Source organism: Drosophila albomicans, chromosome 3, assembly GCF_009650485.2.
Source record: "Drosophila albomicans strain 15112-1751.03 chromosome 3, ASM965048v2, whole genome shotgun sequence".
In the NCBI taxonomy this organism is placed as follows: Eukaryota; Metazoa; Arthropoda; class Insecta; order Diptera; family Drosophilidae; genus Drosophila; species Drosophila albomicans.
In genome coordinates, this window is record NC_047629.2 from 13,064,469 (window position 1) to 13,077,300 (window position 12,832).

The window sequence follows — 12,832 nt, forward strand, 5'->3', positions numbered from 1 at the left end:
ATGTTTGTAAAATGTGAGCTGCATAAAGATATACTATAAATCATTAAATATTTTATGCACAATATAGTAAATGTTTAGCAATATTGTTCCTGAGAATTTCTCTATTTTTAATTCCAAGTCATTGAAATTTAGCCCATGACTTAATGCCTGTCGTTAACCCAACCGGAAATTTGCAATGATAAAAGATTGGTTTTATTATGATCAGGAGACTTTGGATTACAAAATTATAGTACACAATGGAACAGCTTGTGTTGCATTACTATATTTTTAGTACAGCATTTTATTTTTGTTATGAAGGCTTATCTTTCTTTGTTATATCAGAAATTAATATTGACTGTCATAAAAAGAAAAGTCACAAACTGACTCACTATCTAAAAAAAGGACGGGAGCAAATTTGTAACCGTGTATGACCGAGTTCGTGCTAAAAGAGTCCGAGTTAAGCGAGGGCTAGGCGTATTTTAAAAACTAATTAAATTATTTTCTTACACTGCACTATCGACAACTATCGTCGATAGATTTTCCTTGCTATCGTCGATAGTCGACAGTTTATGGAAACTATCAATCACTATCGATGGCGCAGACTATCGATAGTTGTCCAGCTCTAGTGTGTATCTCTTACTCGGTTTGCGAGTACTAAGTAGCACCGGCACTCAAAAATGTATGAGTGTGAGTTGAGTGTCGAAATTTGCCACCCTTGACGATGTCTTTTGTACAGACTCCGATACGATATCTTATCGTTGAGCCGGGCTACCGACAATGGCCAACAACGCAGTCAACAACTGAGTCGGGAGCCTTATAAAACAACAGTTTACTTTCCACGCCAGTCAGTCAGATTTTAACCACTGTGAGAGCACATCACTTAATTAGTTACTTTCGCTGTAAACTTGAGCAAAACACACAAAATGGGTAAGCAGAGTGCTCGAAATTTGGAAAATTGTGGAATACACTCGCCAAAGGATTAACAACTACAACAAGCCGTGTTATCGATTATCGATCTTCCGTTTCGTGCACAGCGCTTAGGCAATCTTTCTATTTTTGAACACAACTATCTGCTAGATAGTTGGACTCGATTAGTGCAGTTTAATATTTTCAATGTTGGCACATACTATATATCAAAAGTATAGTTTCATCAGGCGACAACAAAGCCAGCTAACTTATCGATCAAAGTGTGAGCAGTACTCCGCTCCTTGGTGTAGACTCTACACCACTCTACACTGTAGAGTTTTCACTTTAGCACGTCTGCACGACTTGGTGTATAGTATGTATATACGTAAAGCCAAAATTAGGTTTAAATTCAAATTGAAATATCAAAAAGACAAATATTTTAAACTGGAATCTAATTTCTGAGAATATTTGAATTTCTGAACTATTTTTTTAATTTAAAGCGGGAAATATAGAAACCCTACATAAAACACACCTAATAGAATATTATTACTTATCTTTTATGTTAAGGACCTACAAATAATTCACTTCCAATTTATGTAAACTCAAATAGATAGAAAATTGAGAAATTCACTTAAATCAAATCAAATTTGTTAACTGTATAATGATTCATTTGAACTACTTTAAGAGATTCAATTTCGCCGTATAATTTGTTTGGTAATGATAACTTCCAGACGATTCGAGCTTTGGCGAATTTTATTTCATGAGCTTCAGCTGTATTTACACAGTTTTAATTTATCTCGTTATCCTTTAAGACCGTTTCCTTTGAAATAAACTAAAAAACGATTAACTCGGTTTACATTTAATCAAATTCTTATTTTACTCGTTCCTTTTGCAGGTCCCAAATGGACTGCCCGCAACGTCAAGGATCCTCTGCCGCCATTCGCCATTGTCGCCGGCTACGATTCTAACAGGGATCCCATCTATGTGGCTCGCGCCAGTCACAATGGCGAAATGCTGCCTGCCAAGTTCATTCCCAATAAGAAACAGGCCTACGTCTCCTGGGGCGGTGAGGAGATCAACAAGCACGATTTTGAGATCCTGACCGGTCAGGGGCACAGCTGGGTCCCCACCAGGGGCGGTAAGGTGCCACCCGGTGCTCTGCGCGCCGGCCAAACCTCCGATGGCGAGACACTGTATGTGGGACGCGCCTTCTTTGCCGGCAGTCTGACGCCCGGCAAGGTGCATCCCTCCCATGGCTGTCTGTACATTCCGTATGGCGGAGCTGAGAAGCGTCTGGAGGATTATGAGGTGCTCGCGATACCATAAAAATGAACAGCAATATCGATATATGGCATTCTTAAAAATCTTCCAGAATAACCATTATAACAAGCCATATATATTTTAAAAATAAACATAATGAGTATATTGTATTTGTCGAAGTTTGTTCTGCCGAAGATTGATTGTTCATTTCAGCGAAGCGCGTTCCGATGCTTTCACAGGCGAGTTCTAGAGCACTCTGCCCGCTCGATCATCTTACTGTCTACGCCTAAGCCATCGCACCACACTACGCGACAGCGTCGATACGCTGTCGCCCCGCATTAACGATTCTTCTCAAAGCTACAAAATGCAGACAACCAATCACAGTGCAAATAAAGGATGATGCAATATTAACATGCATACTCACAACTACGCAGTATCAATGTGCCGAATCTGCATACATTTTTGCATTATTCAACATAATTTATTTTTAAATTCAAGGCGAAAAAGCTTAAGATTGGTATTGCATATAATTAATGCCCAGCCTAGTAAATAATGTAGTATTCCTTATTATACAATTTTTTATTATTCAACATCATTATACCCGCTAGCCGTAGCGGAGAATGATATTAAAGTTTTGTGCTGTATGTAACAGGTAGAAGGAGGCATCTCCGACCCCATAAAGTATATATATTCTTGATCAGCATCAATAGGCGAGACGATCTAGCCATGTCCGTCTGTCCGTCTATCAGTATGAAACACTAGATCTCAGAGTTTATAGGAGATAGAGCTATATTTTTCGGCAGCATTTGTTTGTTTGTTTGTTTGTTTCACATTTTTGCCACGCCCACTTCCGCCCCCGTAAATCAATTCAAATCGAATAACAAGCGTAATATTAAAGCTAGAGTCGGGAATTTTGGTATAAATAATAATAACTATAGTAACTGTGATTCCTGAAAATTTGGTTGCGATTAGATAAATAGTCGAAGTTATTAAAGAACTACTTTTGCATGGGCAAAAACGCCTACTTACTAGGGACTTAGTTGCTTTGGCTGACAATCTGGTATATTGAATATGATACTATATCGATATAACAAAAATACCGTTTAGTATATTTTAATATTTTTTGTATATTTTGAAAAAATACCGCAATATTACATTTTTATTCAAAATGGGTAGCTGGTATCTCACAGTCGAGCACACTCGACTGTAGCTTTCTTACTTGTTAATTATTGATTCAGAAATATTTTCGCTCTTGTTTTTAAATAAATATAAAAAAAATAAAGAATAAATAAATAAATTTTCAAACAATCAAAACAGGATTTCACTTTTTAGATTACACATTTATGAAACAAAGCTTTAGCTTTGGACATAATGTCTCCGAGAAAACAATGAAATAATAGAAAACTCGTATAACTAACATACTTTGGGTCATTTTAACTAATTATGGAATAAAAGTTTACAATGGAAAACTCTTTGTAATACAAATCTGAGCTGCGTATACTATATATTATAAATATTTTATGCATAATATAGCAAATGTTTGGCAATATTGTTCTTGAGATTTTCTTTATTTTTAAATTCAAGTTTAAGTGTAGCCTATGATTTAATGCCTGTGGTTAATCCAACCGCAATAATAAAAGATTGTTTTCGTTATGATTAAAAAAATTATAGTACTCAGCAGCGTTACGATGCATTATTATATTTTTAGTACTGCATTTTATGTCTTGTTATGAAGGCTTATCTTTCTTTGTTATATCAGAAATTAATATTGCCTGTGATAAAAAGAAAAGTCACAAACTGACTCACTTTGCTAAGAAATATTAAACATTGTCTTTCTTTTGGTAAATAGGATATATACTATGAATGGATTTTTGTGTTGAATTAAGTGTCTAGATATAGAATATATATTTTCTTTTGGAGAAAATAAAAGTGTGCGAAGAAATATTCGCCATATGACAATGATGTTACCGATTTTGTCATAGAATATTCAAAGTGATATCTTATCGGCAAAAATAGATAATTATAATTATAAATAAAAATGTTGAGGAATTTGTAAAGACACAAAGGCAATAAAAATGCCTTTAAAACAGTGAAATTGCAATTAGTAATGTTGTAAGAGAAGTCGCACCTTTATTAGGATTATTTTAAGATCAGTATGGCTTTTAACAATGGCACGGCTTAAAGTCTATAAAGTATGTGAAAATTAAAGAGTAATGAAGGCAGTTCCTGCTTATTGTCTGCAGAGGACTTCATAGGAATCGACGCGAATCTCGCGACCACCGTAAGGAATGTACAAACAACGTTGGCGGGCAGAGATGAGACCGGGTGTCAAGCTGCCCTGATGATGACCACGTCCATAATAGATGGGTTCGCCATTCCGGGCACGTCCCGTGCTCACCGCATTCGGTGGCATGCCGTGGAATCCCGGTCTGATCCAGACATATCCGTAACCAGTCAAGACCTCGTAGGTGGGCTTCTGGAACTCGTAGCCACCGAAACAGACGTAGGCTGTGCCCTTGCTGGGCACAACCTTAGCGGGCAGCATCTCACCCTCATGCATAGCACGTCCCGCATAGATGGGCGTCCTGTCCGAATCGTGACCAGCTATGACAGCTCCCGGTGGAGTGTAGGCTGGCGATGCGGGCACCCAGACATCCTGCTGCTGATGGATGAGCACCTCGTAGGTGTTGATGCGCACCTCCTGGCCACCGAAGGGAATGTAGAGACAACCATGCGATGGATGCACTTTGCCCACGCTCAACGAGTTCGCGTAGTGACCGCGTCCCACATACAACGGCTCCCCGGTGCGTGTGTTGCCGCTGCGCACCGCATTCGGGGGCACGCCACCGCTGGCGCTGCCCACCCAGGCGAAGCCCTGGCCGACGAGCACCTCGTAGTGGGTCTTCTGGTGCTCGGTGCCGCCGTAGGCGACATAGGCGCAACCCTTGCTCGGTATCACCTTAGCGGGCAGATTCTCGCCCTCGTGGAACGAGCGACCCACATAGATCGGAGTGCCGTCGGAGTCGTGGCCGCCGACAACGGCATAGGGAGGCAGTGCGGCATATGGAGTCGAGTGCACCCAGGTGTGTTCTGCAACGAGAGAAGCGGACGAACCGAGCGGGTCACGATTAGCGATAATTCGATAGCGATAACGATAGCGACGGCGATAAGATAATGTGATTGCGCTGTGGAAATTCGATTTGAGAACTCCACGGGAACTTCACTTGGGATTCACTCGCCTACCAATGCTCACAACTGCTCCTGGCTGAACTGCACCTGCAAGAGTGCAAAGAGATCAGCTCCGCAATGCACACGGACTCGGCAAATGGAAAGCAAAGCATCTCTAATCTAATAACTACGATTCGCACTCTAAAACTTACCCATGATTCACTGTGTTTTGTATGTATCGCCTTAAATACTTCGATGTGCGTGTGTGTCTGTGTATTATATCTCCTGTATAGATTAATTGATATAGACTTTGCACTTGTTTTTGCTCCTCGTGGCACGACAACTGTCCACTTTGCTGTTTGTTAACTGACTAAGCGTGCCAACGGCAATGAAAACTGCTTAAGAACAACGCATTCATTGCAGTCAATCCATTGCCAGCTGGTGCTTTCGCCTTATCGCGGAGCTTTTAATACCCGACAGCGATAAGGGAAGTTGGGTATATAGCATTGAGAGCAAATAATGCCAAAGCGCACATATTTCCAATCAGTGACAATAATTTCATTGTTTCCCTCGCACTCAGAGACTGCAAGAAATTGGAACCTCTAAATTTGACATCAATAATCCTTTTTAGTGAGCACAGTTCCAGATTTATTTGGAATTCAAGCTATTCAAATTTACTCTTAATAAACATTATCAACGCAAAACTAACTCTAAAAAAAAACTATATCTTAAAAACTAAAACAACTTTAGATTCCAATGTTGCTGGCAACATTCTACTGTTATATTTCAGTTTGCTATCTCCCTAGCCTAGAAAACAAGATTTAAAATCTTAATTTCAAAGACAATAATAACCGAGCGCTAAACAAACTCTCAAAATTTTAAAAGCAAAGCTAGAGTATTTCCTTTAAAAACTCATAATAAGAAACGAATGCTAAACATGTTCTAAACATGTCTTCTCTTTGAAAACATAATAAAAACCAAATTCTAAATAATTTCTGAAAATTTCAAAACAAAGTGAGTGTCTCAAATTTTTAAACACAAATCAATAACAAAATTAAATCTAAACATATTCTGAAAAGTTCAAAAGAAAATCGTGCGTCTCAATGTTGAAATCGCAAAATAATAACTCAATTCTAAATATAGAAAATATTAGAATACTAAGTTGGATCTGGTAATAATAATAACCGCATTCTAAATATATTCTGAAAATTAAAAAAAAATACTTAATCGTGTTTTTTCTAACAAATATGTACAAATTTTTAAAACACAATTCTTTAACAAAATGAGTTCCAAATATATTTTGAAAATTTCAAAAGAAAATCGTGAGTTTTATCCCTAAGACCACAAAATAATAACTCAATCAATAAATAAGTATTTTCGTAAAATATGAAAAAATAAATTTGGAGTCCTTAATTTGATAACTCATAATAATAACCGCATTCTAAATATATTTTGAAAATTTCAAAAACAAAACTCTAACGGCATATTTTCTAACAAATACATATGTGTAAAAACCGAACTCCAAACATTCACCCAAAATTTCAAAAACAAAGATAGTGTCTCAAATTTATAAACATGTTTCGATACCCAAATTCCCAACAATTTCTGAAAATTGCATTAAAAGTACCACTGCTTATTTAACGGTGACAGATATTTCATAGTCAATCACTTTTGTCCATAACTGACGTATTTGTTTTGCTCATTGTCACATTGTTGATATCGCACAATATTATCAATTTCTCCAATTCCACTTGTTCGACAAAAGCTCGCTTATCAATTGCGCCATGAATCATCCATTGAACATCGAGGGGGAATTTTCTGATGTTCCCCTCACTTCGAATGTAAAAGGTACGCATCATTGGTTCAGCTGGTCACCCAACTCTATTCATAGTTCAAGCACTTTTGTTGTGAAATTTTTGGGAGGAAATAAATGTCAAAATGGATTACGCATTTATTAATAGTTTCACTTAAATTATTCACAACTGATTACACACTCAAATCTATGTGTGTACTTTGTGTGAATCCCCTTTGTACCTCAATCAACATCATCATAAAAATGAACATCAATATCGATTTATGACATTCTTAAGAATCTCCCAGAATTACACATTTCAAGCCACAAATTTTAAAAATAAATTTGTTGAGTATTTAGTGCATATGTTTGCAGAATCTATATTTACAATATTTTGCATTATTCAACATAATTTATTTTTAAGTTCAAGGCAAAAAAAGCTTTAGATTGGTTATGCAAATGATTAATTCCCTGTATAGCCTATATACTAGTATTTATTATTATAAAATTTTGTATTATTCAACATCATTTTAAATATGTGAGTAGTGTATAAATACTGAATACTCTATATATTATATTTATTATAAAATTGTTGTGATAAATAAGAACCAATATTTAAATATTGACTACACTTGATTATTCTAATGAATTATATTAATTTAAAAGAATTATATTAAGTAAAATGTGTTAAGAACTAAATAATCTTATAAAATCTAAATAGTAATGTTATTATATAAAGATATATCTTTTAAAATTGCATTAAAATTCCAAATTATATTTATTTGCATATTTTATATTAATATTTATAACTAACAAAGATAAATAATCTTATAAAAATTGATTAGTCATCTTATAATATAAAGGTATAGCTTTTAAAAGTGCATTCAAATTATATTTATTTTCGTATTAACGTTTATAACAAACATTCAAAAAACTGAAATTATGAACTCACATGAACAAAGATCTACTTAGAAAAAGGAATTTCATTTTCAGATATGTCGTATGTATGTATACATCGAATCAATATACATTTAATATACGCTTAAGGGTAGTAAAAATCTCTACACAAATCTCATTTACCCCACCGCTAACAAAACCATAATAACCAGGAAACCCAGGAAATGAGTAAAGAATAAATATGGAATATGTGGTAGGGGCAAAGTACAGCAACCCCGTAAACAAAATAAAACCAATTTCTAATAAGATAATAGAACTTTAAAAGTTTGACTGTGTGTGAAGAAATACTCGCAATAATTGAGAACATATTTTCGAAGATATGGCAAACACATTATTTCAAAACGAAGAAAACATGAAAAAGAATACAACAAAAAACGTGTGAGTCATAAATTCTATTTGCAGTTATTTAGTAGGTGTTGTTCCTGCTGTTTAAATGAAACTTTTTCACTTGTCAACTGAGTCACATCGAGTTTTGAGCAACTCTATGAGGTTGAGGCTGAGTCTGAGGCTGAACTCCAATTTGAGCTGAAAACCCAAAACAAAAACAGCTGCTGTGGCTTTCACTTTATCAGTTCGCTAAACTACGGGTTTCAAAGTACTCTCCGGTTTGCGGTTGTATCGAACAAAGAGCTTCTTAATCAACTAGTCCGGCGACGAAGGCATAAAAAGCGAGGCATTCGCATTGCTTTAATGCAATCTGCAAGTACTGCAAGTGGTGAAAAGTTCTCCTCAAATCGCAATCAAAATGAGCAGATTCGGTGAGCAATGTGCAAAGTATTTTTTGTTTTTGCCATAGAAGAGTTTACTGTTTCGATCAAGGATTCGTGTATTATTTCGTATATGACATATATTAATGAGCCGATTGATTAAATGTATTTTGGGCCATCGCGATAAGGTCTAATCGATGCAATCGCTCAAAGATAACCAAAGTCTTACCGGCTGCGTCTAAGCAAACAAGTGTATAAGCTGCTGTCGAGCGACCTCGACAGTAAAACACGTGAAATAGAGTTTGTTGTTCAAATGAAATGTGTCAAAATCCGGGTTTTAAAAAGTTCGTGTAGTTATGGAAATTCGATAATTAATATATACATATGCTTACACAATACGTTTAAACTAACAATATATAATATATTAATTAATAATCCCAATAGTCTCAAGATTGTTTCATAAGCTGATGTTAACATCAAAGTTAAACTTAAATTCCCGACATATAATCTGCAGTTAATATTTACCTTGCATTATAATGTTCAAAGTGTAATTTTATATTTTTTAAAAAACATATATCAACTTTTATATCCTTTCTTCTCGAGTTCTTGCCAATTGTTTTTATGATTGTTTTTAATTGTTTTTTAAGTCAAACTACTTTTTAAATTTGTTCCACAAGAACCTACACCTGAGTGAACAAAAATGAAATATAAATTAAAAATTTGATAACTTTATCTGCCATACTTTATGAGTAATAGCTGGTAAAGAGCGCAGACAGACAGGCAGACGGATGTGCACATAAATTATTCTACAAAGTCTACACTTTCGTTTTGAGTCACAACAAGTTCACACTCTCTTAATCCCCGAGCTGACGAGTGTTATAAACTATTGACTTTTAAGGCCGGCTAAGTGTAATATGTATACATTTGATAGTTGCCGCATGTTTTGTCATTGTTATTTGTTCTTAGTGTGGTCTTAGTGCTGACTTCACACCTCGACTGTTGGTCCAATCCCCAGGGCCCCAGGGCCTTCTGTTCGTGGGGTGACGAAGTGCCACACAGCTCCTCCTATATACTATGTACTATATACTAAATGCTCTATATACTTGTACACACATGTTTACTTGGAAATACGCCACAGGCTCCGATACGATATCTTATCGTTGTGCCGGGCTAGCGACAATGGCAAACAACACAGTCAACAACAAATTTCAACCGATAACAGAGTCGGGAGCTTTATAACACAACAGCTAACGGGCCACGCTAGTCAGTCAGATATTAACCACGCTGAGAGCTCATCACTCACTCAGTTACTTTCGCTGTAAAACTAGAGAAAAACACAAAACTCACACACAAAATGGGTAAGCAGAGTGCTCGAAATTTGGAAAATTGTGGAATATACTCGCCAAAGGATTAACAACTACAACAAGCCGTGTTATCGATTATCGATCTTTCGATTCGTCGGCTCGTCGAGTGCACAGCGCTTAGGCAATCGTTCTATTTTTGAACACACAACTATCTGCTAGATATTTGGACTCGATTAGTACAGTTCAATATGTTCAATGTTGGCACATTCCATATATCAAAAGTATGGTTTCATTAAGCGACAACTCAAAGCCAGCCCAACTTATGTGCTTTCCATGTCATTCATGCAGATAAGACTTGAAATTCGTGTGAATAATGCTGAAGAGTGCCACGATTTCGTGCACTTATAGATAACTGTCTACCGTCCACCGTCTACCTGTCGCTGTCCCTCAGCCTTATCTAACTTTACACACACACACAGTTGCACTCACACACATATCGATCGAAGTGTGAACAGCACTTCTCTCCTTGGTGTAGAGTTTTCACTTTTGCCTGCAGGCGCGTCTGTGTAGAGTTTGTCTGCTAAATCCTCAACAGGAAGTTGTTTTATTTACTAGCATGGTTTCTCTTCAGTTTCGCATTTAAACCCGGAATTTAGATTTCCTGCTCTTAAAAGCCACGCTCTAAACAAGCTCAGAAAAGACGAAAATAAATTGATATAAAAGTAAAGCCAAAATTACGTTTAAATTCATATTGAAAAATCAAAAAGAGAAGTATTTTAAATTGGAATTTAATTTCTGAGAAATATTGAATTCTTTTCTTTATTTAAAGGATCTTTTGTATAAATGGAAGATGTATAAATCCTACATAAAACACTCCTCATACAATATTTTCACTTTTTATTTTAAGAAAGGGAATTAAAAGTAATTCAATTCTAATTTCGGAAAAAAATAATTAAATAAAAAAAACAAAGAAAACTAACTAAGAAAGCTTAATCCATCCCTTTTCCACTTATACTTAAAAGTGTAAGGTATATAAATAAATCGAATTTCTTAACCGTATAATGAATCACTTCAATTACTAATTGTAACTTCCGGAAGATTCGAGCTTCGACGAATTTTGTTTTATGAGCTTCAGCTGTGTTTACCCAGATTTAAATTATCTCGTTTACCCTTAAAACCCTTTCCCTTGAAATAAACTTAAAAAAAGGCTTTGCATTTAATAAATTTGTATTTTACTCGTTCCCTTTGCAGATCACACCTGGATTGCCCGCAACGTTTACGATCCTCTGCCGCCATTCGCCATCGTCGCCGGCCACGATTCCGACAATGATCCCATCTATGTGGGACGCGCCTATCACAATGGCGACATGCTGCCCGCCAAGTACATTCCCAACAAGCAACAGGCCTACGTCGCCTGGGGCGGTGAGGAGATCAACAAGCACGATTTTGAGATCCTGACCGGTCACCACTACTGCTGGATCCCCGCCAGCGGCGGTGAGGTGCCTCCTCATGCTCTGCGCGTCGGCCAAACCTCCGACGGCGAGCCTCTGTATGTGGGACGCGGCTACTTTGCCGGCAGTCTGACACCTGGCAAGGTGCATCCCTCCCATGGCTGTCTGTACATTCCCTATGGCGGTGCCGAGGAGCGTCTGGAGGCGTATGAGGTGCTCGTGCAGCCCGAGACCTGGGTGAATTCATCGGGCAGCAACATTGTGCCCGGCACCATTTTGGCCGGCAACGATTCCGATGGCGATCCAATCTTTGTGGGTCGTGCCTACCACGAGGGCGATTTGTTGCCCGCTAAGGTGAGTTCTAGATTAGAATCCTTTGTTTTATGTGATGATTAATCTTTTTTTATCACCCCCTCAGGTCATTCCCAACAAGGGCTGCGCCTATGTGCCTTATGGTGGTCACGAGCATGTCAAGTACGACTTTGAGCTGCTCGCTGGCTACGGCTACGGTTGGGTGCCCGACTCCTTTGGCAATGTGCCCGGTGGCGCCGTCGTCTGTGGCCGCACCAGCGAAGGCGAAGCTCTCTACATTGGCCGTGGACATTACCAAGGCAGCTTCACGCCCGGCAAGATCCATCAGTCGCATCGCTGTCTGTACATTCCCTTCGGTGGCCAGGAGGTGCGTCTGGACCATTACGAGGTGCTCGTGAGGTCCTAAACTGACTGATTCGACTGACTGTATCCTCTCCAGCAGAACTAATTCGGTTCAGTCCTCCTGCCTTCCTCATTAATGCTGTCAAAACATTTCCAACAACACCAAAAATCAATTAAATTATTCGTCTTTCATCTATCACTTAATCAGTTATGCCGTTATTTGATACGATATTAAAATAAAGCTTAGATACATTTGTATATACTGCGTCCAATCATTTCAGGTTAGGTTTTGGAGAGATGGGGGAATTAAAGTCTACACCACTTTTATTACACACTGAATATATTTCAATAGAAATGCTTCTTATATAATTTATTACTTAATTTAGCACAGACTAAAGTATATATGTCTTATAGAATCGAGTAGCAAATAAAACATAATCATTTGTTCATTTATATTCAGCCCAAAATGCGAGTAAAGCATTTTCTTTGCCTCATTCAAAACTTTTAAAGCATCAACCCAAAAGTATGCTACACAAAAATGTACACAAAATGCAGCGCACAAAACTGTTGTAAGCTTTTCTCACACTCCACCAACATTTTCACACTTCATTGGTTATTCACTCATACTCTGTTTTCCCTGATGCGAAACTCTAC

General features: G+C 37.3%; 3 protein-coding genes across 5 annotated transcripts; 2 read left to right on the forward strand and 1 right to left on the reverse strand.

Moving 5' to 3' along the window:
* Positions 1-1,761: 1,761 nt before the first annotated feature.
* On the forward strand, positions 1,762-2,226 carry LOC127564999 (uncharacterized; the record flags this gene model as incomplete). The annotated part of the gene is made up of 1 exon (XM_034252594.2): positions 1,762-2,226. A coding segment is annotated over one exon (450 nt), but the record flags the coding sequence as incomplete, so codon positions are not given.
* A 2,043-nt stretch (positions 2,227-4,269) lies between these two features.
* On the reverse strand, positions 4,270-5,710 carry LOC117570759 (uncharacterized). Of its 2 annotated transcripts, XM_034252587.2 has the most exons (3): positions 5,526-5,710; positions 5,389-5,421; positions 4,270-5,235 (listed from the first exon to the last, which is right to left on the reverse strand). In XM_034252587.2, the coding sequence occupies exons 1-3, from the start codon at positions 5,527-5,529 to the stop codon at positions 4,376-4,378; spliced, it is 897 nt and encodes a 298-aa protein (XP_034108478.1). In that variant the 5' UTR covers positions 5,530-5,710; the 3' UTR covers positions 4,270-4,375. The 2 variants fall into 2 exon arrangements, with proteins under 2 accessions (XP_034108478.1, XP_034108479.1); XM_034252588.2 differs by lacking the exon at positions 5,389-5,421 and having other exon boundaries at positions 5,526-5,707.
* Positions 5,711-8,584: 2,874 nt separating this feature from the next.
* On the forward strand, positions 8,585-12,436 carry LOC117570761 (uncharacterized). 2 transcript variants are annotated; one of them, XM_034252591.2, is made up of 3 exons: positions 8,585-8,820; positions 11,325-11,878; positions 11,943-12,436. In XM_034252591.2, the coding sequence occupies exons 1-3, from the start codon at positions 8,808-8,810 to the stop codon at positions 12,240-12,242; spliced, it is 867 nt and encodes a 288-aa protein (XP_034108482.1). In that variant the 5' UTR covers positions 8,585-8,807; the 3' UTR covers positions 12,243-12,436. The 2 variants fall into 2 exon arrangements, with proteins under 2 accessions (XP_034108482.1, XP_034108483.1); XM_034252592.2 differs by lacking the exon at positions 8,585-8,820 and adding an exon at positions 10,016-10,127.
* Positions 12,437-12,832: the final 396 nt, after the last annotated feature.